Source organism: Acanthaster planci, linkage group LG03 (assembly GCF_054643075.1).
Source record: "Acanthaster planci isolate LZ-2023a linkage group LG03, COTS_SCS, whole genome shotgun sequence".
NCBI classification, from domain to species: Eukaryota; Metazoa; Echinodermata; class Asteroidea; order Valvatida; family Acanthasteridae; genus Acanthaster; species Acanthaster planci.
In genome coordinates this window covers 9,795,821-9,808,173 of record NC_141779.1, presented here as the reverse complement: position 1 = coordinate 9,808,173, position 12,353 = coordinate 9,795,821, and the positions used below count along the sequence as shown (strand labels likewise).

General features: G+C 39.5%; 1 protein-coding gene across 3 annotated transcripts in view; it reads left to right on the top strand.

Moving 5' to 3' along the window:
- Window positions 1-12,353, top strand: part of LOC110986664 (low-density lipoprotein receptor-related protein 2-like) — a 161,176-nt gene that overhangs the window by 100,783 nt on the left and 48,040 nt on the right. For all 3 annotated transcript variants that reach the window (XM_022248721.2, XM_022248720.2, XM_087135162.1), the window contains 2 exons: window positions 2,766-2,930; window positions 4,707-4,927. In XM_022248721.2, the coding sequence (XP_022104413.2) occupies window positions 2,766-2,930; window positions 4,707-4,927 (386 nt within the window). The remainder of the gene's footprint in view (window positions 1-2,765; window positions 2,931-4,706; window positions 4,928-12,353) is intronic.

Genomic DNA, 12,353 nt, shown 5'->3' with positions numbered 1-12,353 from the left:
AAAGCAGTCTCCAGGCTAAGGGATGCAGGCTCGCTTTGATGGAAATATACCGACAAAGGAATTGATTGCCTAAATTTGCTAAATTAGTCTCAAAATAACACAGCGGGACACCTGATTGTTGGGACTCAATATATCATCAAGACAATGGAATGGCAATGGAATGTGAAATGTATTGGGTAAACCTTTATTTGATTGAAGGTGCTGTATGGCTGACCTGCTCACTTGCAAGGCTGACTACCTCACTGTATGGCTGACTACTTGCTGTGTGGTTGACTATGTTGCAGTATGACTGATTTCAATACTCACAATAACAATTTACAACTGGCAGTGGAGTTCATTTGAGCGCATGTGTGGTTTACTACAGCTGCTCTCGTCAACCACATGGGACACAGCCAGAAGAAAGCTACGTCAGTTCCTGTTCACCATTAAACTCATGAGCAGTAAACACCAATACTGCCCTCAACCCTCGGCACGCCCATCCACACTTGGCTGACCCTACACATGAAGCTTTACTACATGTGCAATTTGTTCTGTGCCTTGCTCCATTGAGGAACAAACCACTTACTCTAAACTATGTGAGTGGTTTACCAGCTGACTCCTACAAAGAACTAACCACCTACTCAGAGTGTGGCTTACTGTGCTTATTCTCTGCCCGAACAAAGAACAACTCACTTAATTAAACTTATTCCCTGCACCTATAGAGAATGCTACTGCGACGAATGTACACTGACCACAGCACCATCCTTGTGGTCTCAGCCCCTCAAGCATTACACACTACAACACAACCTGCCAGTAACAACCTAGCAGTTATCTAGTAAACGATACACACAGCATGCAGTTACTCTAAGTAAACTGTACACAAAACGTGCACTCAACAAAATGCATGCTTTTACCTTGGCTTTTCAATGAACACAACACACAGACTGAACAACTCTACTGCCATTTAGCGATGACACGACTGAGCAACTGACATCCGTGCGCACACTTCATCATGCATGCAGCAATGCTGGACAACATTCAGCCAATCACATTTCATCCCTACACATGTCTGCATGCACTCCTCCCTTTGATATTGGTCACTGAGAGACTCCCCTAAATTTGACTAGTCTCCTAGCCAGTCGAAGTTGCACTTTTGCTACAATACTCTACTTCTAGAGCCTAGAGTGTCCCTCCATAGGGAGACTGGATGCAGGCTCCTGCCTTTGCTCTCAAGAAAAGAAGATAAGATTGCGGACATGTTGCATGGCACAGTGGGTAGCTTCTATTCTGAAGTCTTAGTAGATGTGTTGTGCCCTCCAAGGAAATATACATAGGTAGTGGTGCTACAGGTAAGTATTCGGTAATAGACTCTTCCCTCATGTCTGGGGGAGGAGGGAAATTTCAGACAGTGTTGGTAAAATTATGGCTGGATGGAACAGAGATTGTATCTCTGAATTTTTCTTTAGTAAGTATGACTTTTAAGTGAAAAAGTTGTGCTATTTGACAAGTCCGTGTATGGGTGATTTGAGTCAAATACCAACAAGTAGTTTCCTCAGAATCATGTATCAAAAATCTGTGTGTGTGTTTGCTTTTAACAGCAAATCTGGAAACTACAGTTACGAGCGCCAAATGCGCATGCATAACCCCCTTATCCCTGCATTAATTCCTGAAAGTCAACTGGTCATTTCACAGTTGTCAAGCAGTTTACTAAAGCAGGACTTGGGCATCAGTTTGTGGCAGAATGGTGTGGACCCTAAACAAAAGAGGTCCACATAATGCAGGGTGTGCAAATCTGGTGTAGATGAAGCAAGGTCCATGTAATTTTACTGCTGTCTGGAAAACAGGTCTAAAGGTATTTCCTGGTTAGAGTTATTCACACCACAAGGAATAGAAACAACCACAGAAAATATCAAACAAACAAACAAACAAACAAATCCAAAGATGGTGTTCAAAGTGCAAGAACAATGAACATTGAGGATTCCAAACTACACAAAAACAAAGGAATGTCCACACTCCAGGTAATGTAAACAAATGTGTGCATTCTGGGTGCAGTCACCATAGCGGAACATTTGTGCTTTTCAACACGTTCTTTTGTAACCACAGTTGTAGTGTAGGTTAGATTGGACATCCAGAAAAAAAATTAAATTATGTTTTCTACACGCATGTTGGTACCGCCATATGTTAGCCACTGTCCTATTTTGAGCAGTTCGTGATATTTCTTCTTTTAAATAAAGTCATTATAACCAATACTTATATGTTCCTCGTAATGAAAACGTAATGAGAGTATTTACTACTTACCGCATAAGTCCAGTAAACGCATGCATAAAATGAGGGAGATACATAAGGAGAGTTTGATGTAGCCCAGTGTTTATTCTGTAAGTGACTGCTAAAACTGGTGTTCCTCTGTAACTTGACTGTTAAACATCTGAGCACTGTGATGTGGGGGATAGCGGGACCTTTACATGGCAACTTGTATCAATCCATCAATGAATTATTCATCCCACCACATAACGCACAGCTGCACTTCAAATGGATTCTTTTTGCAGTCGGAATTTTTCCTTGTAGATCACTTACTTTTTATCCATATTTTTGGTCGTTTAGGTCCCCGTTGCCCCCCCCCCCCAGTAAAATCCTAGCTATGTGACTGGTACTTAAAGGGTCTGCCAACTCAAAACCTGCTTGGGTGTCATCTTTTTCTCAGGGACAGGGACTTAAAGGAACTTCATGTTTGTTCATACCCTGTTTGTCCTGTTATTTAAACAGTAGGCCTTTTATATCACTGTCAGGGTCATGTATTTCACAAGCACACATAGCTGGTTTCTCAACATTGTCTATTGGTCTTCCACTGGAGGGGGTCCCAAGGAGAGGTTAGCGTTTATCATAAGCCGCAGTCCAGAGGTGACAATAGACTTCACAGATGGCTGGCTGTACTACACATCGCTTTTTAGCAGGTGAGTACACTGGTGAATTTTATTTCACATTCTTTGTATGGCTGAATTAGAGCCAATGATTTTCAGCGATCACGGAAAATGGACATAATTCGTGGAATCAACACTTTGAAACGAAATCCACTGCTTGAAAGGGAACTTGCAAAATTTCCCTCTAAGAATGGCTTAAAAAGTAAAGAAAACTGTCTGCTAAGTACCAAAAACATAAATGCCTACCAAACCCTTTTCAAATGCTTGCTTTTAATGAACGAACTACGCTGGAAACATGCTAAATTGCACCACTCCACCACATGATTGGCTCGTCTGCGTCACACCCATACGCTGTGCCTTGCAAGTGCTATGGCGTGCGTGAGCCCCATTCGTGCAGCGGCAGCCAGCACAGTAGTGGCGCGGTATGGTACATTGTATGTACACACATTGGCTGTTCACATGCGCTCCGTACTAGCAATGAAATTAAGGAGTAAACAAGTTCATATTTACACTTATGACTATTGCACATGTGGGGAATTCAGTCTGTGAATCTGCATGGACACCTTGAGACAAGGCTAGTACCGCATGGCGAAACGATGAAACCATGGCAGAAACACGGAAGACTAAACCTAGTAAGCTTGGTGTACATGTACTCTGACGCCTATATTTGACTACCCAAAAAAAGGACAAAAACATTGAAAATGACTTAAACACCAAAAGATTGAAACCTTAAGAGAACTAAAACCTCAAAAAGAAAAAAGGCTGAATAACTTAAAACCAACACTGTTTAAAAATTGATTGATAAAGGTCTGTAAAGCAAAAATATAAAGATTATTCAATGTCATATAAAGAACACTGCAAAACATTTAACCAGGTATTAAGACGTTATACATGCAAAATTGTACACTGGCAAATACTACACATGTGACAAAAAGAGTAAAGTCAAAAACAAAAGATATGAAATACCCTTAAAAACAAAATAATTTTTAAATGAAAACATAAACTTGAATCCAAAAGCGGCTTTCCAAGGCTCCCAAACTACCGCAAAAGTTAACAGCAATAAATAATTTCAAGTCTTTCAGAGAAAGTCTTTCAACAGAATTCCACAAACTACATGTAACTATCGGAAGAAGATTGCCAAAAAGAAACTCATCATCGAGTCTAAGCCAACAGAACCCTAACTAGGAGGAGTAACAACGTTGTCCTTTCTCTGTTCTGCTATTCACACCAAATGTAGCCATAGCATGGGACCAAGTTATATAGGGGAGGGGGGAGCCAGGGCTATACCCCAACAGAAAAAAATACAAGGGAACACCATGAGCAAGAAGGGGGGGGGAGCTCGCTACTCCTATTTAAAAAAGGCATAAGTACTCTCACAAAACTTAGGCTCTGCCACATATGCACATAGTCAGTTTCTCTACATAGTTTGTTTAATGCATTTACTTGATTAGTCAGTGCAGTGGTCCTTCTTGTTTGGGAACTAGAAATTTATCGGGCATGATGTAGACCCCCCCTTAGGCTCCCAATTCTACTGAGTCCACTGGTCTAAGGGTACAAGGTTTCCCCATAAAAAAAACAGACATAGACACAGTTGTGAACTATTGTACTCCAGGAAGGGGAGAACTGGTTGAGAAGAAAAAGATATGAGTTTCCAGTGACAGGGCATATTCTTCCCTTTGTGTGTCTATCCTCTGTGGTAAAGCCATGCAATCCTAACTCTAGCATATCATTCATAAACCCTTTCTCTACGCCTTTGTTACCCACCCACCCCTCCTTTCCCCCTCGCCCCATTCCCAACACCTTGCCCAGTCTTCGACGGATTAAACTTGATGGATCAGTGCAAGAGACAGTTTTAAACAACTATGATTCCATCAACTGGATCCTAGTGCACGGAGACTTTCTCTACTTCACACAGGGCAGTTATATCAAAAGGATAGAGAAAGACACTGGTGCTGACCTAACCGTCATCAGCAGTAGCCGTGGCAGCCATATTTCCAGCCTGCATGTCTACAATGGTGAACTTCCAACTTGTGAGTATGAGAGTTCTCCTGTCATATTTCCTGATTCATACTTTGGTCATCCTCTGTGACAAAACTCACTACTGTGCTATTCCTTGGATCATTAATGCTATATTCAACTAATGCAAAATGAATGAAAACTGCATTTTTCAAACCACCCGGCAGCAAGTGGTTAAGGTGGGAATCAAACAGCACTCCCAGCTTTTTCGCAACTGTGGATGGCTGAACATTGAATAGTTCCAACTGTTATGCTGTGGATGTTTGTCTCGGCAAGCTGCTTAGGTGCTCTGACAAGCAACAGTTCTGTTTTATTATCACCGAGCATCAGTTTGTTAAAACATCCACGAACGAATGTGAGCTGTACATTATTGTAGTATCAATAGACCCCTAGTTTTGTGATCAGTAGTTGGGTTGAAGGAAATGTAGAGTTGTGTACCTTCAGCATAACAGTGACAAGAGACCTGAGGATAATATCTATTAGTCGTGTGTATCCAGTTACTGGAAAAACAAGTAAAAGCAAGGGGGCCCAAACAGGAACCCTGTGGGACACCTGATGAAATACCAAATTTTCTTGAAGTTACATCACCCATGACTATCTGATGCTGTCTGCCACTGAGATAGGACTCAATGCAGCATACCAAAGTGAGTTTGCAGTGTATTCAGTACTATGGCCACGAGAAGATCACTCTTCATTCTCAGCAGTGCACTGTCTGTGCTATAAAAGTGTCTGTATGCAGACTGTGGCAGGTAGCAACAGATTGGCATGAACATGTTGAGTTGAAAGTTTGGCTCAAGTCCTAGCTTCTTGAGCAAAGGACAAACTGCAGCCACTTTGCAGTTGGATAAAAATATCACCATTAGCTAGAGATGGATTAATCATTTTTGTGAAGACGGGGTATCAGTACACTCTAAAATGAATCTTGACCATATTTTCTTTCAAGTTTCCCCTGCAAAATGCTACGTAACTACAGAGATACCATACTGTGGTGGGTTCGTCCGCAGGGGATACCATACTGTGGTGGGTTCGTCCGCAGGAAGACTCAATAAATAAAGACTCGACAGAGCGATCTCTAAATTTAACATAAGGGCAGTTTATTTCCATCAGTCTTACACAAGTGGGACTTGTTAGAGGTCTAGACAACAACTACTAATATATAATGTACAGTAGCTATTTATACTAGTACAGCTTCTTTTTATAAAGAATAAAGAACCAAACATTCCATCATAACATTTACTCCATACGTATCTATGACTGCACAGTGCACAGCTTGGCTAAACAAGTTTACACGCTGTACCACAAGGGGGGGCTTGACTCGGGCACATTGATAATGCATGATGTCCACTGCTAGTTCATGTGTCTGTGCACAATGCAAATTCACAGACTATTGCAATGCCAATTTTTGGGTAATCTTTATAAATAAACAGTCATTGACTAATAATAACCAAGACGTGTAACTAAACAACTAATAAATTAATTAAGTATTGGAAAGAAATAAGGCAAGAAAAATCAGGAAAAAAGCCCAGGAGAGATTACGGAAATATAAAAAGTGTTTTGCTAGGGCAAATATTTTGAGAAGTTTACTATTTTGTGTGGCCAGAATCTTTATGTACAGACTACTGTGAACCCGGCTTTTCTCTTAGAAATGTCTCACTTTTCTTGAAAAGTATTTGCCCACTGCCGGAGTGTGTGTAAAAACTCAAATGATTGGGTACAGAAGATTGCACTTCTTTGGGTCCGTCATTGCTTCTTTATTGATGTACCCCATGTATTCCAAAAATAGACCATCACAGTTATTTTGGAAAGTAAGAACAAGTCACGGCACCCATACATTTGTTTAAACAGAAATGTTTGGGTGTAAGACAGGAAAAGAAATAAAAGGAGAGAACACTCAAAACCATTTGCCTGATTGGATTTTCATCTTTTGCCAAAGACAGAGTAACAGTTAAAAATGTGTTGCAGTCTTGCCAGCGTCTGCCTGCAAAAATATTCAGGTCATTTTTTTTATGAAACCAAACTCATTTCAGACATATTCCTGAGATCATAAAATGCCAGTTTATTAAATCTATTTGTCATTTTTCCCCGTAAATTCCACATCCTGTTTAAAAGGACCTTTATGGTTAAGCAGTGATTTTGGTTATTCCATTGTACCCCAACAAAGGATTTCAATCCACTTACAAAGAGGTAGCATCATATTGAAGTTTTAACCCCAAAGGCATATTTTTAACAAAAAACTATGAAACAAAAACACAGAAAAGTTCAATCATACTTTGTCAGCTGAGGCCTATTTAGGGCGTAGCTTTTGTAAAAGTCAAAGTCCAGTTTGGGAGTGAAGGAAGGAAAAACTAACAAGGATTTTCATTTGTCACAGCCACTAAAAATGTTCTGTTGACACATACTCTCCAAATAGCCCATTGTCAGGCATGGAAGCTTAGGTGGAGTGGATCTGTAACATAATGATGTCATGCTTTGCTCACTGCCACTGAAAATTTACACATTTAAACAAAGCATGATGTCATGCCACAGGTGGGTCATTCCATGTCAGACCAACACACTTTTTGACCTTAGGTCGTCAGATTTTAATAAAATTGCTGTGTTTGTAGACATCAATGAATAATAAATACCTGCCAATTTTTAGCAGAATCTGCCCTTCCATGCGGTCAGGGCACCCGGCAGAGATCAACAAAAATCGATAGTTTCACTTATAAATCCACCCTTTTAGTAAAATTCTCATTTTTATTAAATATATATTCAAATATGGTATCAAATAATCAGAAGAACATGCTCTTCTGATTATTTGTCTACAAGCACAGCAATTTTCATCAAATTCTGGAGACCTAAGATCAAAAAATGTGTTGGTCTGAATTGAAGGAGCATGCCCACTTGGTAAATATGGACCATGATGGAGAAAGTATAATGCAGGTGAAGTTTAAGAACTGAAATGGTCCAGAAAACGTTAATCATTTTCTTTATATTTTTTTGTCTGTAAACAGGACAAGTTCTGTGATTGAAGTTTTATTTAAAAGATAAAGGACACCGTTTGTCTTGTGTGCATTTTTTTTTCTCATTTAAATCAATGAATTGAATTGTGCAATAACAAATAAGACAGGGTTTTTTTCTTTTCTCTTGAGAAAATACATATTTTATGATTCTGGGCATGGTGAAAAGTTGCCTTGTCATACACTGATACTCCTTCAGCCAGTTATGGCCATGTCATGTGGAGGTCACATGATTCTGCTCCTCACAAATCCTGCTACTGAATTAGTTGCACCCTAACCCATTCATACATGTATATCTACCCAGTTACAAATCAGCATGCATGAGGGAAGTCTTCAGGGGAATTTCCACATACAGGAACATGGATCTTGACGCACATCTTTGGAGATCTTTTTACTGGTTTAAATTTCTTCAAAATGACTGAATGCCTCAAATAATTTCTTGGGGAGTTTAGTGTTAAAATTCCTTCAGTCGATTTTTCATTTTGTTGTAAATGGTCTACTTTATCTTTAACGAATGAAATGTTTTGTATATATTAATAGGAAAATTTTTCTTTCATGGAAGTTGAATTTACAGACTGCCAACACTTTTTTTGTTCTGTGGGCTTAAGCAAATTTTTATATTTTACCTTCAGGACCCTGTTACCTCTTCTGGCTTTCTAAAACATTCAGGAGTGCTCAAATGCATTCTAGTGCCAGTTTGCTGTGGGTGGCTGATGAAACATGTAGTGACTATTAATTTTCCCTCCTTCTGTAATGGTACACCCTGACATGTAACATTTGCATTTTGCATAAGGGGTGGAGCTTTATCCTTTATTGCCTTCTGTCTCCCTTTCACTTGTATTGTTATCACTGTTTACTACTCTGGCAGCCTCTGTCCATTGTGTCTTCTAGACCAATTACACACCACTCTTTTGCATGACAAAAAGATGCAACCACAACCTCCCCTCCCCCACATGTAACGGTGTCACTGACTCCAGTTATTTGGGTTTGGGGTCAGGTTATTCTGTGTCTTGTTACTGTACATGTACATCTTGTGTAAAGCCAGTTTGTGCTGGTTGTGGTAGCCTGGTGTAGACAGCTAGCCATAGTTAAAACTTGAATATGCCCCTGACACATTTCCAGCTGACTCACCCAAGTTAACCAGAAAAAGTCTGCTTACAAAGGTACAGCCTATTTGTTTCTGAGCTGTGCTGGAGAGACATAGCTGCTCATGTGTTGGACTGCCAGTTCATTGGATTGTATTTGTACATGAACTTGCATGTTTGCTGGCTTACAAATTAGCATCCCAATTCTGAAGTTAAATGCAGCACAAGTAGCAGTTAGGTGTGCAGTAAAGATGCTCTTCTATGCTGTAATATGTATCATGGTAATCAGACCATGCTTAACCCAGACCCAAGTCATGCCAACCAGTACTCCATTAAATCCAGTCACAAATGGTAAGTGTGATAATTAAAAATTGTGGCATTCCATGATATTCTGTGTTTTAGAAAGCTCAGAGTTTTTTATTATTGCCAATTTATTTTCTTTCTTATTTCAGATGAAATAAAAATATTCATTTATGTTACTGCTAGAACTGTGACGCACATTCCCTGTACATCAGGGGGCTTAATTGTTAGGATATAAAAGATAAGGAGAAGATGGAGGAATTCAGGAAGAGTGCCACCATCGCTTTGGTTCAAATGAGTTGGAAACTGACATGAAATGCAAATTATTTATCTAATTCATAGGCTTAAAATTTGTTTAGATTAGTTTGAAGTTTGTGAAAAGAAAATTTTTCTTCATGATAGAAATGATGCCTTGCTGCATTGCAAGGCCCTTGGCGGCCATGCTAACTGCCAAGCTACAAGTAGAGACCATTTTCCTTGCACAGAAGACACTTAGCCCAACTTGAAATATCCCACTGTTTTCAGCCGCAAATTCAATTTTTGCTTCCAATTAACAGTGTGGCCCCACCTCTGTCAATTGAGGATGTGTTTTAGTTGTATTTATGGCGTAGCGAGGCACTGCTTGTGCAATTGTGTTGATGGCATTTCATGAGCTGTGAGCTACATGTAGTCATTATCCTTACAGCATTAACAGTGGAGGACCATGTCTTTGTGCATTGCCATTTTTAAGGCTCGGAGCCCAAGGATATTGTGTACATCACATTAATCAGGAATATTGAGACTGAGACATTTTCAGATTTTCTTTTTACCATTTTTGTTTTGTTTACTTTGCACACAACCAGTGAAACAAAATATCTGAGGCTGATTATGCTTGACGTTCTTATCCTTTCAATTTGAGTCCGCCATTTGGAGTCTTGTCCTGCTTAGGTTGCTGCTTCATAGAGATAATGGGCCTCACCACATATTCCATGGCCGTGCCCGGGTAATTTACCTCCTTCTGTGCTTAGCTGGACGGACATGGAAAAACTGTCCATTAATGCTGTAACTGCAAATATCAGATCAATACATGGAAGAGAGGCCAAAATTGGCCTGGATGGCAGCCAATTTGTTGGTTGTTTTGGTGGGTGTTTGTTTTCCCATCTTTTGGTTGAGGGGTGTTGATTGTTTTGCTAAGGGCTTGTTTGTGACATAACCAGCATAAGTGTATCATGCATTTTATAATATGTGCACTTTAAAAGGTACAGGAGGTCATGATAATTTTTTTCTTTAGTATTCAAGCAATATTTAAAGCCTTTGAGTAATCTGTTGCAATCTGTTGCCCAACACTGAGGCTATACAGGCTGTACATGTCTGGAAAAAATGGGGCAGTATGCTCTGTCTTTTTTATTTTAAGTACATCTTTTTTGTGTGTTCTTTTTTTTCCAGTTTTGAGTATTAAATAGTGATGTTTAATGTTTAGTGATACTCTCATCTCTCTTTGTGATGAGAGATATACATGTAGAAGGAAATTCAGGGTATCCATGCAGAAATCACTTCATTAACCCTAACCCCTAGGGTGTATGTAAAATCGTATTGAAATTGGAGGATTTGGGACTGTCAGGGTTAATTCATCAAAATGTTATGGAGACGAGTTAGAAAATATACACGTATTAGCATTTTCCAATGATGAGTGCCATCTCTTTCCTCGAAATTTAATCACCGTGCATACTGCGGTGTAATTGAAAGCCATTATTTGCATGAAACCTGTGTGCACACGCCATGGCATCTGATTCAATTGAATTGTTTTTAAATGATGATATCTGAGCTTGGCAATTAACAAATGGCCACGGTGTCTCAAAATCTGCAAGAACGAGTGTGTTGATGTGGGGATGAATGGGGACAAGCAAACCAAACGTAATTGATTGTAATTTACTGACATGTGTTGAAGTTCATTTAAGAGGAATTGGCATAATTTTGGCTTGGGTCATTATCATCTCCCAAAGCCCAGCTTAATATACTCATCTTATACCGGCCAAGCACACATCTTTTCACGTCACAAATATTTTTTTGTAGAATCGAGCAAACTACCACCACATTTTTGTCCGTAAACTTGACTGGTTTGTCATTTTTTGGGCTTTTTTCTTATCCATATAGATAGATATTATAGATAAAACTTTATTGTACAAACTGGGAAAATTAAAATTGTTTTTGATTATTCAATAATAGTACACAGCATACATTTACTTACACAATCATTTCTGTCAAAGAAAAAACTCTGAAACATTCCAAAACCCATTTTAAAATACGTGTAGAGTGAAAATACAAGTACTATCACAACAAAAATGAAACTCCCAAATACTGAATTTGAACATACTGTATGAAAAGGCTTAAAACAAGAGTTATCAAAAAGAGCTGGCAATAAAGTGGACAAAACTGCTACACTGTGACTCTCTCAAATGTTACAAATGGACTGCTTTGGGGTTGCTAAAAGGTGGAGTCCTAATTTCCTGCTGCAAAAGATCATCCTCACTCAGTAAAAACTCAGCAAGGATGAGACAGGTCCAATCCGGTTCGTAAGTGACTTCGTCACAAAGGAGGATGCACCACGATTTGGAGGCTCCCATTGGACTATCGCTGAAGTTGCGCATTAACTTCTGGTTCCATGTAAACGGCGATCAATGCATGTAACACTATGTGCAGTGCATGTGCAGTGGGCATGGTTTAAACTGAAGTGACGTCACACTGACAAACTGGGTGGATATTCCTTGGCTGCCGTAAAATGACTGATTCTCTCAGCCAAAAGGAATGGGTAAAATGTCTTAGATACATGTATTTATGAATATTTTTGTTAAGTTTCACTTTACTGCCTTTGGGAAAGATTCTGCTCAGATCAAAACATGTAAGGTGTGTAGCACCTTTTTGAGGCTTTTCTCCTCTTGACCCACTACGGTTACAGTTCGTTTTGCACAGTCAGTTCCCGTTCCTGTGAATTTTGTCAGTTTGCAGTCCTAAACTCTGGAGCACAATTCCTTTGTACACGCATCACTTGTCTGACCTTTCTTTCGTTATGTGAAGAC